This window comes from Bos taurus, chromosome 2, assembly GCF_002263795.3.
Source record: "Bos taurus isolate L1 Dominette 01449 registration number 42190680 breed Hereford chromosome 2, ARS-UCD2.0, whole genome shotgun sequence".
Lineage (NCBI taxonomy): Eukaryota > Metazoa > Chordata > Mammalia > Artiodactyla > Bovidae > Bos > Bos taurus.
This window is the reverse complement of record NC_037329.1, coordinates 116,113,848-116,132,233: the sequence shown is the minus strand read 5'-3', so window position 1 is coordinate 116,132,233 and position 18,386 is coordinate 116,113,848. Positions and strand designations below refer to the sequence as shown.

The following is an 18,386-nucleotide window of genomic DNA, read 5'->3' as shown; positions in this document are numbered from 1 at the left end:
ACTAGAGTGGTATCATCTACAAATCTGAGGTTGTTGATATTTCTTCCTGCAGTCTTGATTCCAGTTTGTGCTACATCCAGCCCTGCATTTCATATGATGTACTCTTCCTAGAAGTTAAATAAGCAGGGTGGAAATATACAGTTTTGACATACTCCTTTCCTAGTTCGGAATCAGTCTGTTGTTCCAAGTCTGCTTGTGATGGTTTTAAATTATAACAATTCTTTGAATGTTGCTCTGAATTACTATTTAATCTTGTAGTGATTGTTTTTACACCCTTATTTATCCAGACACTTATTTAAGATAGCTACAAAAGCGTCAGAGTTTACAACAAGATTAAATACATTAAAAATTAACTAAAATAATGAGACACGAAGAACTCTGTTGATAATACATGATATGAAAAGTGGGTGGAGAAAGGGAGCAGGAAATAAGAGAAAAGAGAAAACCAGCAAGAAATATTTGCTGCAATTATAAAGAGTTTGCAAGTATTAAAAGCTTTTTTTTCTGTTTCATGAGATTTAACAACCCTCTAAAAACCTGAAGATTGTGTTGAGACTGTTACACTGGTTCTGTACAAAGAGGTTTTGTTTTGTTTGCTGGGCCATGAAAGGCAGACGGCATTTGGTGTAATCAGTGGGAATTATGAGTAGGACCCATGCAGAAGCTCAAAGGTAAGATGGCTGTTTCTGTGCCAGATCAACTATATGAAAATATTTGACTCTTGAATCATTTGTGCGCAACTAATTCCTGCTTTCCTCAAAAAGGACTGTCAGGTTTTTCACTTAATTGACAGTTGTTGCCCTTTTCCCAGGTCTGCTTTGTGAACCTGGATGTGAACAAGGATGCATGCAGCACGGAGCGCCTGCAGCAGGTAACTCGGGGAACTGAACTCTGGGAGCTCCCTTCAAGGGCTGGCTGCACTGGCGAGAGACCTATCATGACTCTGCCTCAGTGATGCTCGCTTTGTAGAAGACTCATTAATTAGATGATTTCATCACAGCCCATCTCCCTGACCTCCTCCTGACATTTTTCTACAGTTTGCTCTCCTTACATTTGAGAATTGCTTTCCCAAGTAGTCTAGGCTGTTTCCTAAGCAGTCTCTTTCTCCTGCGCCCCCAGTGCCTAGGAGTGACTTTTCTACTGCCCCCTTCTACGCACTCAAGCACTCTTTCTGTGATGACTTTTCCAAAGTTTTTCCAAAACCTGCTTGATACCAGCTAGCCCTTCCCTCTGGCTTGCTCCTTCTTGCTGCTCTCATCAAATATTTTATATCTAACCTCAGTTTCTCAGCCCCACACTCATCTGGGACTCACATTTTTTGCACTCTGTGGGAGATAAATATTCCAAACTTATCCAAGGTTGTGAGATTTCTGATGTAAATCCCTGACAACATGCAAAAACTTGAAGACTCACTCAATCCTTTGGAACCAGAGCCTGTCGGTACAATGGGAAGGGTTCGTTAGTGTGATATGATTTATCATTTCATGCCCAAAGCTGAAGATGGTTTGATTTTACTGTTTGGTACAACACTCTTTAATGTATAATAGTATACCATTTGCATCTTGATTGCCATAGGACAGTGGATCTGAAATTACTCAGTTACTCCTATAACTTCTTTTTCTTGACAGTGCTCCACCTGAAGATTCTCAAATTTAATTGTCCATACAGATAATTTATTACAGATTTCCACTGAGCCCCAAATATCCCTCATCTGTGTAGTACTATAGAGATTTTCAAAAGAAATTATACAAATAATTTCATTTTATAGAATTGTGGTGCTAAGTTGATCAGAGAGAGCAGGAAGGAACAAGCAAGCTGTCATCTTAAGAACTGTGTGTTTCCATCAAACTTTATGATACAGAAAATATGCATTATAGCATAACAGCATTTTTCCCACTTTTATTTCTCCAATTAATGTGATCTTCATGGAAACAAAAATGTTTCAGCAGTGATCTTTGGGACAGCTATTGCAGTATTTAAATATGCAAATAGATAGATATTAATTTTTAAATATGTGTGAAATGAAAATTTGGTAATATGAAAATTACATTTTCAGAGTATATAAAATAAATATGTAGATGTGTATTTCTGATTAATCTGTTGTATATGAATCTCTTAGAATTCCCTGTGTTCTCAGGTTTTGATTGTTTTTTTGTATCAAATAAACATTCTTTTGTTTGATATGAAAAAAAATAAGTATATATGTGGAGCACAATAAAAGACTAAAGCAAAAAAAATGAAGACTGTATTTAACAAATTTATGACTGATTCGAGACAGTCTTTGGCTATTGCTTAAGGGCATACATAAGCTGATTTAGCTACATAAAGTTGTTCTCTCATCTTTCTGGATTTCAGGATACTTACGCGTGAAAATGAAGTGATAGTGCTGCCTAATTCATTTAGGGGTATTGCAGTGATTGAGTGTAGCAATGTAACATACATGCAGTCCTTAATATGGTACCTCAATATACAGAAAAATCAATGCCAGTAATTATTTTATTATTAATATTATTACTGGGGGCTTCCCAGGTGGCGCTGGTGGTAAAGAACCTACCTGCCAATGCAGGAGACATAGGAGACTCGGGTTTGATCTCTTAGTTGGGAAGATCCCCTGGAGGAAGGTATGACAACCTACTCCAGTATTCTTGCTTGGAGAATCCCATGGACAGAAGAGCCTGGCAGACTACAGTCCACAGGGTTGCACAGAGTCAGACATGACTGAAGCGACTTACCAGGCAATTTTATTATTATTAGCTTCATTAGAACACATGATTATTAGTCAACGAGTTGCTTATTCAAGGACTTAAAAGGGAAGAAAAGTCCCAAACTACCATGGATGCCTGTGGTGTCACAATAAAATCATTAAGTGTTTACTTTGGGAAACTTCAAACTAAAAATTGTTAAATCTTTATGTTTAGGAAATTTTCTATTCCAGTCTAAACCTTTATGCTTCAATTTTATACAATCTCTTCTCGTAATAATCTTAGTAGATTCAGTCATCTATATTATGAATAGTTATATGAGTATATTAGTTTTGCAAGTAAAATAATTTTGAGGTAGTATTTTGGAAGTGAAAATTATCTCAACTAATAAAGATTCTTGTTCTACAGAAGTTGGTCAATGTTTCACCAGATCTTCCAAAACTTATAAGCTCCATGAATGTCCAACAGCCAAAAGAAAATGAAATTGTCCTCCTAAGTGGGTTAACATCTGGAAACCTACAGGCAGATTTTGAAGTTTCACAGGTAAGAAATAGTAGCTCTTGATAAGCAATTCACTAGTAAGTTATCTGTGGTCAGCTCTTGGCACAAATCAGTAAGAGGCCCAAATGAATGCAATATGTAGACTCCCATAGCATGTGAATCTAAATGTCTTTGTATCCTATAATAGACTTTACTTGTACTTCTTTTAAATATTACCCCTTCAAGTTTTACAGAGTTTCCCTTACATTGATTTCTAACATATATTATCTTCTCAAGTTTACAGTACGAAGTTGCACTTAAACTAGAACAGACACACCAGGCATTGGTTGGTTAGCTTGGTTTTCTACTAATCTGCTGAGTAATCAAAACCAGAATTGTCTTCTGTTTCAGGAAAAATAGCAAAATTCTAATTCATACCGTGTGATGCCAAAATGGCATAATTTCTTCTTTATGGATACTATTTATTTTTTAGGCTATATCAAACTAGCCAAGCAAATAAATACAGGATAACAGTCCCAAAGATGAAAATGGAGTTTCCTAGGCCCAAAATAAAGTTCCCAGAAGAAAAGAATGTTACTGAAAATTGAGTTTAAAATACTATTATCCTTCAATCCATTATACTAATGTTTGTTATTATTAAATAAATAATTATAATGCTGAAGAAAACTTTAACATTTTAAATTGTTTAGCCAATTTACATAAAATTTCTGAAGACATGCTGTATAAAAGATTGTGAATGTTCTCACATAAGATACGTGAATAGTGATTGATAACTACAGACTAAAATAATGAGCATTTATTTTCCTCTATAAATTGTTCTTCTTTGTGTTTTAGTTTTGCTGTAAAGTTTTTAAATCTTCTTTTATTCTTTAATCCTTCAAAATATCAGAAAACGTTTAGTGGGCCACCCACTATTTCTTTCCATACTTCAGATGCTCAGTGAAAATCTACATACAGCCCATTACAATTTGCTCCTCAAGACTAGAACAAGATCATTCCCAATCTAATAACACATTTCTTTAGTGAGAAAAATAATTGTGTGAAAAGAGAATATGGAAGTGGACCTACGTGCTATTTATATTAGGCAAAGCCACAATAACCAAATGTATTTTTTCAAACCTGAGTTTTAAGAGTGGTTTCTGCACCAGACCTATTAGTTATGATTTCTAATTAAACTCTCCATGAGGAGAGTTGGAAAAAACACAGGAAATGGAGTCCAGCAGACCTGAACTGCAGTGGTGGTTCTTCCCCTTTATATTTCTGTGACGTGGATGAATGGAGAGACAGAGATTGACACATATACACAATCGATGCTATGCATAAAATCGATAACTAATGAGAACTCTACTCAGGTCTCCGTGGCGACCTAAATGGGCAGGAAATCCAAAACAGAGGGGATATATGTATGCATAACTTGACTCACTTGGCTGTACAGCAGAAACTAACACAACACTGTAAAGCAACTGTACTCCAATAAAAAATTTGTATAAAAAGAATTGGCCTTTCTGTGCCTCTATCTGTAATGGGGCAGTAGCACCAGCAACCTTGTAGAAAATGGTTAACATTAGAGGCAATAAGGTATACAAAGCACCCAATAGACTGTCATATACTAATATCTGCCACTATTTTTAATTAATTTTTATTGGAGTATAGTTTCTTTACCCTGCTGTATTAGTTTCTACTGTACAGCAAAATGAATCAGCCATACAAATGTTAATACCTGTATCCCCTCTCTTTTGGATTTCCTTTCCATTTAGGTCACCACAGTGCATTGAATAGAGTTCCCTGTGCTATTCAGCGTATCTTCTTAGTAATCTATTTTATACATAGTATCAGTAGCGTATATGCGTCAATCCCAATCTCCCAATTCCTCCCACCCATAGCCCTTTTCCCCTTGGTGTATCTCCCATTATTTTCCAGCCTCTTCTGTTTGCCATCATGTACCTAAGACGCCCAGGATGTTTATTTACTTTCAAGAAGATTGTTAACAAAATAGAGTTTCTTCCTAAGGGTACCACATCTGTGTAACATCGCATGTTTAGTAACATCCTTTCCCTAAGTCTGTCTTGAAGTATGACTTAACTGCTTATATTACTTTGTTAACATTCCTTTTGATTTCTGTCCCATTTCACCTTATGTTATTTATATTTAGTCTAAATGATATAAAATAACCAATCATTTAATCTGTATATGTGACAATTTCATATGGTTCAACTTTGTTATGATTTTTATTCCTATGTGATCTACTGGGAATATATCGTGCCGTATTCCCTAGAGTAATTATTTGATTCATGTTTGTACCTCCATTTCATAGAAGAAAATCTATAACAAACCTAGACAGCATATTAAAAAGCAGAGACATTACTTTGCCGACAAAGGTCCATCTAGTCAAAGTTATGGTTTTTTCAGTAGTCATGTATGGATATGAAAGTTGGACCATAAAGAAAGCTGAGAGTTGAAGAATTGATGCTTTTGAACTGGGGTGTTGGAGAAGACTCTTGAAAGTCCCTTGGACTGCAAGGAGATCAAACCAGTCAGTCCTAAAGGAAATCAGTCCTGAATATTCATTGGAAGGACTGATACTGAAGTTGAATACTTCAGCTACCTGATGCAAAGAGCCAACTCACTGGAAAAAACCCTGATGCTGGGAAAGATTGAAGGTGGGAGGAGAAGGGGATGACAGAGGATGAGATGGTTGGATGGCATCACCAAGTCTATGGGAATGAGTTTGAGCAAGCTCTGGGAGTTTGTGATGGACAGGGAAGCCTGGTGTGCTGCAGTCCATGGGGTCACAAAGAATGAGACAAGACCAAGCAACTGAACTGAACAGAACTTGTACTTCCCAACATATCTTGCATATAATAGGCACTCAGAAAATATCTGGCAAATTTCACTTTATTGTCTTACTTCTGAATTCAGTGGAAAGAAAAGTAATAAAGTCAGCCACCATTACTCTAGAGCAGTGGGTCCTCACCATTTGGGGGAATCACAGATTGTTTGTGAATTTCACAGAATCTATAGACCAGTACTTCTCAAAAGTTAATGCATGTAGGAATCACCAAAAGTTTTCTTGAAAATGTAGATTCTGATGTGGTAGACCTGGGTGGAGTCAGATTATATATTTCTATCAGGCTCCCATGTGATGCTGAGGCTGGTAGTATACAAACCACACTTTGAAAAGCAAGGCCACCTTCCTTGGGAAAAGACCCAGTCACTTAAGGACATAGATAAATCTTATTTCTGAGCCTCCTAGGGACCCCTGTACTCAGAGAATGATTGAATTTTTCATTTTATAATCATCTGTCTTAGAGTTACTCTAATTATATATAGTATACAAAGAGATTGATAAATGATATTTACACACAAAGATATACTACTTTCAGAGATACAATATGAATATCTATGTGTATGTGTTCTTCTGCATGTATGCATCCTCACCACTCGCACACACACACATATATATATACTTATATACATACATATATATAATACATTCAGATATCTACATTCAAACTCAAGCATTTCAAAATGGCAAGTTAACTAGGATGAGACCTAATTACCTCCAACCACAGATAAGCATGTGTTTTAAATAATCTCTTTTTATAAGAGGAACATGTAGACATAAAATATTCCCAAGCATTTTAAATTCCATCTTGAGATAAATTTATTTATCTTCCCTTTGCCCACTGTTGTTTCCATGCAAATAATTTTCTCTTAAAAATTGCTAGAAATCAGCATATTGTTCCTCTTACAAAGATGAAAACCCAATGCACAAGTCATATGTGTAACTTACTAGTAATCTGTGCAAGGGCAACTGAGACTTTACTGTTGTTCTAATGAACGACACTATGAATGGTGAAAATATGCAGTGGAGAATAGGGGGGCAGTCTGTAGCCTTGGAACTAAGGAGAATCAGCAGGTCTCCATGCGACACTCTCCAGTGATCTGTCTCCCTCACTGCTGGCCCCATAAACCTGTCCTTTAGAGAGAATTTGATCACTTTCAGTGGATCTTTTTACATCTCATTTTGGCTGCTTGTTCAAATAAACACTACAAATTATAAAATATAACCATAGTTGATAGAACACTTTCCATTTGTGTGAAATACTAGCAGAGAGGTTGTACTGAACATCAGAAAGGCAGAAAAACTATTGGTCTGAGAACTTGGGAATCATTTAATCAAAAGGAGCACCCAAGACAGCCTTAACTTTCCCCTAGGCTTTATTAAATTTTAGACAGCCTTATTCCTAACTCCAGGCCCCAAACTTCCCTTTTCTTAGAATATTGATTTTAGAGAACTTATTTTTATAAATTGCTTCTCTGCCCTATTGAGATATAAATCATTTTAAAAGCCTTTTGACACTGTACAACCCAAGAATGTCTTTCTCAAGGACCTTGGACCCATCTCCTGGAAATGTCATCAAAGAAGTTAGTGTCCCTATGTCTTTGGATGAATGGGAGCCTAACTTCTGCAGGCACTTTGCTCCAATTTACAAAACTACCTCCAGCCAAGAAGATACAAGAAGTTTCCTTTTCCTAAGCAAACACAGATGGACTTCAGTCCTCCTGTACCAGCTCTTCAAAACCCTATTGCCTTTTTTTTGTTTCAGTGGAGTTGTAATCCAACTCAGTTCTGGCCTCCTCCTCTTATTTTAAAAGCTTTGAATGAGGTCTTCTGTGCCTGCTAAACTTTGCCTAGTGAAATTTTCACCTAGACAGGAGAGAACAAAAATATGCCATACAACTAGTCAACTTTTCTCCTATATACCCTGTGTTCCAAAGCACCATTTGAATTTTTTCAAGCAGTTCATCAATATACGCCCTGAAGATATTCCAAGTATTTTAAAGGTCACCATTCCTTCTAATGGGAGAGACTAATAGAAGAAAGGTCGGATTTTATATTTTCTCTTGTGTGTGTGTGTGCTGTTGTGTCGGACTCTTTGTGACCCCACAGACTGTAGCCCACCAGGCTTCTCTGTCCATGGGATTCTCCAGACAAGAACACGGAGTGGGTTGCCATTTCTTTCTCCAGAGGATCTTCCTGACCCAGGGATCAAACTCACATCTCTTACATCTCATGCATTGGCAGGTGGATCCTTTACCACTAGCATCCCCCAAGAATCTCTGTAGTATTTTTTTGTTGTTGTTGTTTTTAACAAATGCCTTATTCTCTCTCTACTTGCAGTGTCCTTGGATGTCAGATGTCTGCTTGGTCCAGTGTGCAAGAGGGAACAGACCAAACAGTACCAATTGCATCATCTTTGAAATCAACAAATTTTTGATTGGTCTGGAACTGGTACAGGAGCGGCAGCTCCACCTTGAAACAAACATCTTGAAAGTGGAGGATGACACGAACTGCTCCTTGTCTTCAATTGAAGAAGACTTTCTCACCGCATCCGAGCACTTGGAGGAGGAAAGTGAAGTGGAAGAGTATAGGAACGGTGAGAACTTTCCTGTAAAATGAATGTGCATCCTGAAATTAGTCACCCTATAAAAATGTCTTGGTTACATTTCAGAAAAGTTTCAGGCCACATCAGTTTGGCTGACGCATCACAATCTTCACGTAAGAAGTTTCAGGAGGGAGAGAGAATAAGAAAACACTAGTGAGGATGCTGACGGAGGCACTTTAACAGATTTAATGGTTAGATGGCCCCATTCTCCATAAAGATGCCTTAGGGATGCTGAAGGAAATCTCTGTTTTAAAACAAAATCTTCCTGCCTGCCAAGAGATGGAGACTATCACTTGGAGGAAAGTTAATTTCCCTAAGATTTCCATTAAAGCCATCTGTTAGCTGAGGCTGAGTGAGATTGGCCTGAATCCGAGCGCTGCCTCTTTGAGGCTGTGAAAGCTGGGGCCAGTGATCTAAGTCTTTCTGAGCTCCACTTTCCTTATCCATAATTTGGGAGTATAACAGTGTCTCCAGAACTATTATATGTATTATATTTAGCCATTTAAAATATATATTTATTACATTTCTGGGCTTTCCAGGTGGCTCACTGGTAAAGAATCTGCCTATCTATGCAGGAGCCACAGGAGACCCGTGTTAGATCCCTGGGTTAGAAAGATCCCCTGGAGAAGGAAATGGCAACCCAGTCCAGTATTCTTGCCTGGGAAATCCCATGGACAGAGGAGCCTGACAGGCTGCAGTCCATGGGGTCACTCGGACATGACTGAGCCAGCATGATTATTTCTCCAGGGCAGGAGCAAGTAACCCAGAAAAGTTCTTACTGCTGCTGCTGCTAAGTTGCTTCATTCGTGTCCGACTCTGTGCGATCCCATAGACGGCAGCCCATCAGCTTCCTCCATCCATGGGATTTTCCAGGCAAGAGTACTGGAGTGGGTTGCCATTGCCTTCTCCAGAAAAGTGCTTAGCGTGTGTTTATTAATTCTTTCTTTTGACTCATTAATAGAGCTCAGTGAACAATGAGTTACTCTTCCCCAAAGAGGAAGGGATACTCCAGATTCTGTTCTCACTGTCCTTGGGGCACGAGAGAAACTCTCTCAACAAGGCCCACGATATCCTGCATATCCTGCCTTCTCCCTCTGTATCCACTGGGCAGCTGCAAGACACAGTTGTCTTGGTTACTTTCTCGCCAAAGCACAGTGACCAGCCCTCAGCTCCCAGATGCCCTCTTCCAGTCTAGCACTGGCATCTGTACTCCACACTGAAAGCCATTCTATTGAGGGCAGTTCACAATGAAACTCAAAAGCTTTTGCAGATTCATATTTCTTGAAGAAATATTCAAAATACTATTTTCAAAAAACAGATAAAAAAGATAACTGATCCTTTAAGGCATTTTTGGAAATAAAGATTATTTTAGACTCATGTGAACCTGCTATCTAAAAAGTAATGGTGCATGTAACTTCTCGAATTATGGCTTTTTATGTTTGTTTTTGTCTCTGTTCCATTTATATCTGCTCTGATCTTTATGATTTCTTTCCTTCTACTAACTTTGGGTTTTGTTTGTCCTTCTTTATCTAAAAAAATAGTACAAATGAACTTATTTATAAAACAGAAATAGAGTCACAGATGTTGAAAACAGACTCATGATTACCAGGTGGAAATGGTCAGGGGCGGGGGGTGGGCTGGGAGATTGGGAGTGACATATACGCAGTGTGCTGTGCTGGACGTAGTCGCTCAGTCGTGTCCAACTCTTTGCAAACCCATGAGCTGTAGCCAACCAGACTCCTCTGTCCTTGGGATTCTCTAGGGAAGAACACTGAAGTAGGTTTCCATGCCCTCCTCCAGAGGATCTTCCCAATCCAGGGATTGAACCTAGGTCTCCCGCATTGTGGTTGGGTTCTTTACCATCTGAGTCACCAGGGAGGCTCAAAAATGCTGGAGTGGGTGGCTTCTCCCTTCTCCAGGGGAACTTCCCAACTCAGGAATTGAACCAGGGTCTCCTGCATTGCAGGCGAATTCTCTACCAGCTGAGCCACCCGGGAAGCCCCATATACATACTACTGTATATAAAATAGATAACTAATAAGAACCTATTGTATAGTGCAGGGAACTGTATTCAATACTTTGTGACGACCTACATGGGAAAAAAATCTAAAAATGACTGGGTGTGTGTTTATATATATATATATATATATATATATATATATATAATTGATTCACTTTTCTGCATACTTAAAACCAACAAAACAATGTAAATCAACTGTACTCCAATAAAAAAAAAGGACTCAGAATTGCAAAAAAACAGAATAAAAGCAGATGATCAAAAGTGAAAAAATAATATTTTTACTTAAATACAATAAATAAGTAGTATCATTTTCTCTTTACCAGGTTATGAAAATATAAATGTCTCAACCAGTATCTTGGAAAATAAAAAGCCAAAGGAAGCCACTAAGGAGGAATGGAATTACAGCAAGGAAAAATTACTTTATACATTGGAAGACAAGTATGTTAGCAAATATCATCCACCACTGGTTAAAACAGAAGGATCTCTGGGAAGAGTGGCAGAATATACAAGTCTGCAGAGTCTAGATCCTTCAGCCAAGATATCAAAGTGGAAAGGTGAAGCTGTGGGGAATGAGCGGTCAACCACAAAGGATTATTCTTCAGAAAAGTGTAAAAGTCAAGAGGAAAACTCACAGGCGCTATGTAGTCCAGGCAATGCTTATTTCTCAAAGATGGTTAAGAGGGATGGACTTTCTGCATGTGGGACTTTCTCTGAGCGTGACAGCAATTTAGACCCAGGAGACCGTGAAGACCGCACAAGCTCTCTTCTTCCCTTACAAGATGGAGAAGCCACAACAGGCGAGTATGCCACGAATTTAGCGGAATCTGTGATGCAAGATGCATTTCTTCGACTCTGTAAGTCTCAGCCTGCCCTCCCCCAGGAATCTGCAGTCAGTGTTTCTGTAGGAAGTGCTCTGCTTCCCAGTGGCTCTTCCACAAAAGATATCGTGGTACCTCAGTCATGGAACGAGCCCCCCAAAATCGTCATTGTCCAGAGTCCAGAAGGCAGTGATGCTGGCCCTGAGCCAGGCATCTCCTCGTGGCCCGAGACAGAAGTCTCCAGTGAAACTTCAGGTGTCCCCTCTGGAGAGAACTCCAGAAGACGCCCCCAGAGTCCTCTAGAAGTAGCATTAGCTTGTGCAGCCACTGTTATTGGGACCATTTCCAGTCCACAAGCCACAGAAAGATTCAAAATGGAGCAAGAACCTCTGGTTTCACACCATCCACTGGGAGGTGATGAGCCAGGACAAACTCAGGCCTCTCAAGTACTCAAGGATCCCTCCCTCAGTGAATACTCGTTTCCGTCTGCTTTATGTGGCATGACTCAGGTGGCCAGTGCTGTTGCTGTCTGTGGCCTGGGAGAAACAGGAGAGGTGAAGTGCCCGGTGGCTTCCAGTGGCTTCCTGTCTGAAGTTGAGGCCCCTGCAGCCATCCCCCCACTTTGTGGTTTAGTGGCAGAAAAGAGCATGGAGCTGGGGAATGAAGCCATTGCAGAGGCCTTGCTCAAGGAGGTTGCCTTGGTCTTAACAAGACCTAACGCCTACAGCAGCATTGGAGACCTCATGGAGTCAGTGAATAGGAGGATCGTAGAAGCTGTTTCAAAGCCTCAGACCTTGTGCTCAGAAAACGCCCTTGGGAATGAACTGGCACAGACCCTGTCTAATGTTATCCTGAAGCATTCCATTGATGAAATTCACCAGAAAAATAAAATGATAGACCCCAATGATGACAGGGACTCATCTGAAACCCTGGAATCCTTAATGGAAAGTGTAAATCAGCTGCTCTTCAATGTGATACGCTTCACGTTCGAGAAGATGAGCCACCTTGTACAGCTTGGGGGATGTCCCCCTGTCCTTTCTAAGGAGACCATCAGATGGAGGGAAACCGAACCAGACTTCCAGCCAACTGATCAAGCCATTTGTCCAGCATGGACAAAAGCCGCTGAATACTCCAATTGCCATCCACTTAGCAACCTGCATATCAGCAGTCCTGTTATCAATGATCTTGTAGGTGCTGGACATCCGAAGCAAGATAGCAAGGGTCCAGCAGAGTCAGGTCTTTCCCAGATCCCCACACTGCAATCTGAATTATCCTGCAGTACCAGCATGTCTGCTAAAACACCACCCAAGGAAATATATCTGAAAGGATCGGTGGTGGAGGATATGAAAAACCCTCCTGCACCACCCAGTGATAATGAGAATGAATGCAGAGCCCCTCCAGAGGAAGAAATGACACCAACAGTTGGCAAGTACAGCATCATCTCTCAGGACACTGAGGACAGCATCATTGCAAATGCTCAAGAAAAGTACAATGGTGCCTTGCCTCTGAACAGTGAACTTCAAGTTTGCCCGTCTTTGTTGGGGGATGATTTGCTGCTTCCTGCTCAATCCACGCTACCAGAAAAAGACCCAGACATATACTGCATTGCAGACTTCGCAGAAGAATTAGCAGAGACGATCGTCTCCATGGCAACGGAAATCGCAGCGATTTGCCTTGACAACTCCAATGGAAAACAACCCTGGTTCTGTGCATGGAAAAGAGGGAATGAGTTTCTGGTTACCCCCAACATCTCCTGCCGATCCTTGAAGAAGAAGAAAGAGAGCCAGGCCAGCGGGGCCACTGTGAGGAAACACAAGCCCCCGCGACTCAGCGAGATCAAGAGGAAAACCGATGAGCACCCGGAGCTGAAAGAGAAGCTGATGAACAGGGTGGTGGACGAGTCCATGAACCTCGAGGACATCCCAGACTCTGTCAGTATTTTTGCAAACGAAGTGGCAGCCAAGATCATGAACCTCACAGAGTTCTCCTTGGTGGACGGTGTGTGGCAAGCACAGGGCTACCCCCGGAGTCGGTTACTGGGTGGGGACAGGTGGAACCGCCTGAAGGCCTCCAGCTGCGAGAGCATTCCAGAGGAGGACTCTAACACCCGGGCCTATGTGAACAGCCTGGGTTTAATGAGTACCCTGAGTCAGCCAGTTAGCCGGGCCAGCTCCGTCTCTAAGCAGTCGAGCTGTGAGAGCATCACCGATGAGTTTTCCAGGTTCATGGTGAACCAGATGGAAAATGAAGGAAGAGGCTTCGAGTTACTGCTGGATTACTACGCAGGCAAGAATGCCAGCAGCATCTTGAACTCAGCTGTGCAACAGGCCTGCCGGAAAAACGACCATCTGAGTGTGAAGCCAAGCTGTCCCTCGAAGCAGTCCAGCACCGAAAGCATCACCGAGGAGTTCTACAGGTACATGCTGAGGGACATTGAACGAGAGGGCAAAGACGGCCCCTCCTCCAGGCAAGGCAGCCAGGACTGGACCACTGGCTTGCTCTCGCCTTCTCTGCGGTCCCCCTTGTACTACAGACAGTCGTCTGTGCCCGACGGCAGATCTCCGGGCGCCAGGCTCACGGTGAACGTGCCCATCAAAGCTAACTCCTTAGACGGCTTTTCTCAACACAGCCAGCAAGACTTCCTCAGCGTCCAGCCAGTCGGCGGCGCTTCCTCCTCGGGTCTCTGCAAATCTGACTCTTGCCTGTATCGCAGAGGCGGGGCTGACCACATCACAAACATGTTAATTCACGAGACGTGGGCAAACTCAATCGAGGCTCTCATGCGGAAGAACAAAATTATAGTGGATGATGCCGGCGCGGCTGATGCTGAACCTCCTTCAGGGGGCCCCTCCTTGCAAGTGGAAAAGTGTGCGGGCAGATTAGCTTCGGGCAGGGTGCAAAGTGGACCAGCTCTGCTTGTGCAGGAGTCTGTGGATTATCCGAGGAAAAACTCAATCACAGAAAGCAGCCATCTCCCAGGGTCGTCCCCAAGCAAAGCTGCTCCTCTTACAAGTCACAGCAGTTTAGATTTTAAAAAGGAAACTCCCTCATGCCACCATGCGGTCCCTCTAAGCCACACCCGGCGACCACTTTGCTCAAGGGAAGTGCCTTTAATCCAGATCGAAACAGATCAGAGAGAAGAATGTGTGGGAGAACCTGAACACGTTATTTCCGAACACAGCCCCCTAGAGGAAAAAGAAAGGTGTTTGGAAGAAGAAAAGGTCCCAGAGTCAGGGAAGGGTGAAGACGCTGCCCTGAGTGCCTGCCGGAACCCCAGGTGAGTGAGTGATCTCTTAGACGAACGAAGGTTCATGGGACTGCACTTTGCACCTTAATCACTATTTATTCTAAATCTTAGGAACTTACTGGTGCAGGAACTGAATTCCTGAGATAGTCATTGGCCTCCCTGAGTTAATATACACTTTCCCAGGTGGTGCTAGTGGTAAAGAACCCTCCTGCCAATGCAGGAGACAAGAAATATGGGTTCAGACCCTGCGTTGGGAAGATCCCCTGGAGGAGGCATGGCAACACACGCCAGTATTCATGCCTGGAGACATGTGCATGCCTGTGGACAGAGGAGCCTAGCGAGCTACAGTCCAGAGGGTGGCAAAGAGTCAGACACGAAGTGACTTAGCATACATATAATAGAAAGGCAGAAGTAAATTTTTTTTAATTCCTAAAACAAATTAGGTTTCTGTGTATAATAAAAGAAATGCGATATCATTCTCCCCATTAAAATTAATATCCCATAGTAAGCTACCTTTTGAAATTAATTCATGGCAACTTTCAAGCAAAAAAGAAAACACATCAACTTGATCACTTGAAAAAAAAGCTAAATTTAAATAAGTTTTAATATTGGAATCTGACATTAAATATTTTGGTGTAATTTTCCCCCAGGTTCTCTCAAGTTTTTCTTTCTTGTCTTACCCTAAAGATCTTTGCAAGGACACCATGTCCCACAGTGCTGACTCTTTAGATTCATAGTATAATACAGGCTTCCGTGCAAGTGGTAAAAAATACCTGCCAACCCATGAGACACAGTTTGATCCCTGGGTGGGAAAGATTCCCTGGAGAAGGAAATGGCAGCTCATTCCAGTTTTTGTGCCTGGAAAATTCCATGGTCAGAGAAGCCTGGCAGGCTACAGACCATGGGGTTGCAAGAGAATCAGACACGACTTAGTGACTAAACTTCAACATAATCATGGTAGGATAAGTGCAGAAATAAACACTGGGATGTTGTTATTTCAATAGTTCTTTTTCCAGAAAATCATAATGCAGGTGACAGTGCATTTTGAATTTGAGAGAAGGTAATTATTTCTCTCAGGCAGCTTAAAGAAATATCAGTTCCTTTTACAACTCCCATTTTCTGTAGCAAATTCATAAGATTCTTGAATATGAAACCACTGTAGCATTTAAAAATTTGATATATACTTTAAGTTTTTTCCTAAGCTACAGAAATAAACAGAGACAAAAATTAATCTACTGGCTTTGGGAAACATAAGTTGAGAAATAGCTTGCATTATCTTTTCAGAGATACACATCTATCATTCAGAGAGCTTATGATTTTTAAGTGTTTAGCTGCAATTAACCAGTTGAACATAGGCTTCTTCAAATTTTGTCAGCTCTGGAAAATCCCTAGGACATCCACACCCCCACCAAGAATGAGAAATCCCCCAAATGGATCCATCTTCAGGTACAAACGATCATTATAAAGCATCTTTACAAGTTATGGGCAGTGGGTGCTCCATTTGCACTTTCTTAGCTACTTAGTGCTAAAAGTTTAGCTTTCCAGTTGGATTAAATCCTAGAAGAATGCAGGGGACAAAGGCATGAAAACGTACAAGCAAAAGAACATGAACTGACTAAGAAGACAAGTTCTTACATATTGTAATTCTCCGACAATACTTGTCAAAATCTTAACAGAAGTACCATATCTTACCATAGTGTTTACCACCTCCAGGAAATATGATGCATGACAAGGTATTAATTGTGATTAAAGACTTGTTTTGGATTCCAGGTTTGACTTGAAAACTCCAGCTGAGATTCTTAGTAAAAGAAGATCATCTAGCTAGGGAGCATTCTTGAACCAATAGTTCAACAAGGTTCATACTTGTAGGCTCAAATCTAATAGTGGCGGTCACTGAAATTAGATACCATGCATTCTACAATTTTGAGTTAAATGTCACAAATGATACTCAAAATAGGTACAACCTAAGAACATTCCAAAAGGTTGGGAAATAGGCATGAATAAAACTTCCAACTGAATTAGTTTGTGTTCCCAATAAATGACCCAAACACATATTATCTCATAATGTGGATTCCTGATTCAATTTTCCAACACTGAAAGAGAAAAAAAACTTGGTAGAATCATCAGCCTTCAAAATTCGAGAGCTAAATCTTTTCTCAAAGCATCCAGACTAAGCATTTAATATATTTTTCTTTTTGGCACAATATAAAGAATTGTAGGAACTTCCCTTGTGGTCCAGGGGTTAGACCACAGGCCAAGTGCTTTCAGTGCAAGGGGCATGATAGCCCACCAGGCGAATCTGTCCCTAGGATTTTCCAGCAGAAATACTGGAATGGGTTGCCATTTCCTTCTCCAGTGGATCTTCCCAACCTAGGGATCAAACCATGTCTCCTTCACTGGCAAACAAGTTCTTCACCACTCAGGCACCAGGAAAGACCTTACTCACCTGCTGTTGTTCAGTCACTCAGTCGTGTCAGACTCTTTGCAACCTCCTGGACTGCAGCAGGTTTCCCTGTCCTTCCCCAGCTCCTGGAGCTTGCACAAACTCATGTCCATTGAGTTGATGATACAGTCAAACCATCTCATTCTCTGTCATCCTCTTCTCCTCCTGCCTTCAGTCTTTCCCATCATCAGGGACTTTTCTAATGAGTTGGCTCTTCGCATCAGGTGGCCAAAGTATTGGAGCTTCAACTTTAGCATCATTCCTTCCAAAGAACACCCAGGGCTGATCTTTAGAATGGACTGGTTGGATCTCCTTGCAGTTCAAGGGACTCTCAAGAGTCTTCTCCAACACTGCAGTTCAAAAGCATCAATTCTTCGGCACTCAGCTTCCTTTATGTTCCAACTCTCACATCCACACATAACTACTGGAAAAACTATAGCTTTTATACAGACCTTTCTTGGCAATGTCTCTGATTTTTAATACACTATCTAGGTTTGTCATAGCTTTTCTTCCAAGAAGCAAGCATCTTTTAATTTCATGGCTGCAGTCACCAATCTGCAGTGATTTTGGAGCCCAAGAAAATAAAGCCTGTCACTGTTTCCATTGTTTCCCCATCTTTTCCCCAGGAACTGAGGGGACTGGATGCCATAATCTTTGTTTCTTGAATGTTGAGTTTTGAGCCAGCTTTTTCACTCTGTTCTTTCACCTTCATGAAGAAGCTCTTTAGTTCTTCTTCACTTTCTGCCATAAGGGTGGTATCATCTGCATATCTGAGGTTATTGATATTTCTCCTGGCAATCTTAATTCCAGCTTGTGCTCCATCCAGCCCAGCATTTCTCATGATGTACCCTGCATATAAATTAAATAAGCAGGGTGACAATATACAGCCTTAACGAACTCCTTTTCCTATTTGGAACCAGTCTGTTGTTCCATGTCTGGTTCTGTTGCTTCTTGACTTGCAAACAGGTTTCTCAGGAGGCAGGAAAGGTGGTCTGGTATTCCCAACTCTAAGAATTTTCCACAGTGTATTGTGATCCACACAGTCAAAGACTTTGGCATAGTCAATGAAGCAGAAATAGATGTTTTTCTGGAATTCTCTGCTTTTTCTATGATCCAGTGGATGTTGGCAATTTGATCTCTGGTTCTTCTGCTTTTTCTAAATCCAGCTTGAACATCTAGAAGTTCACAGTTCATGTACTGTTGAA

The 18,386-nt window shown here is 40.9% G+C and overlaps 1 protein-coding gene across 7 annotated transcripts in view; it reads left to right on the top strand.

Moving 5' to 3' along the window:
- Window positions 1–18,386, top strand: part of SPHKAP (SPHK1 interactor, AKAP domain containing) — a 191,744-nt gene that overhangs the window by 144,910 nt on the left and 28,448 nt on the right. For 6 of the 7 annotated variants that reach the window (XR_009492053.1, XR_009492054.1, XM_059879150.1 and 3 more), the window contains exons 4-7: window positions 812–871; window positions 3,111–3,245; window positions 8,389–8,644; window positions 10,997–14,768. Coding sequence is in view for 5 of the 7 variants with exons in the window: in XM_059879150.1 (XP_059735133.1) it covers window positions 812–871; window positions 3,111–3,245; window positions 8,389–8,644; window positions 10,997–14,768 (4,223 nt within the window). In the remaining 2 variants the exon portion in view is untranslated. The remainder of the gene's footprint in view (window positions 1–811; window positions 872–3,110; window positions 3,246–8,388; window positions 8,645–10,996; window positions 14,769–18,386) is intronic. The other variant, XM_059879147.1, reaches the window with a different exon arrangement.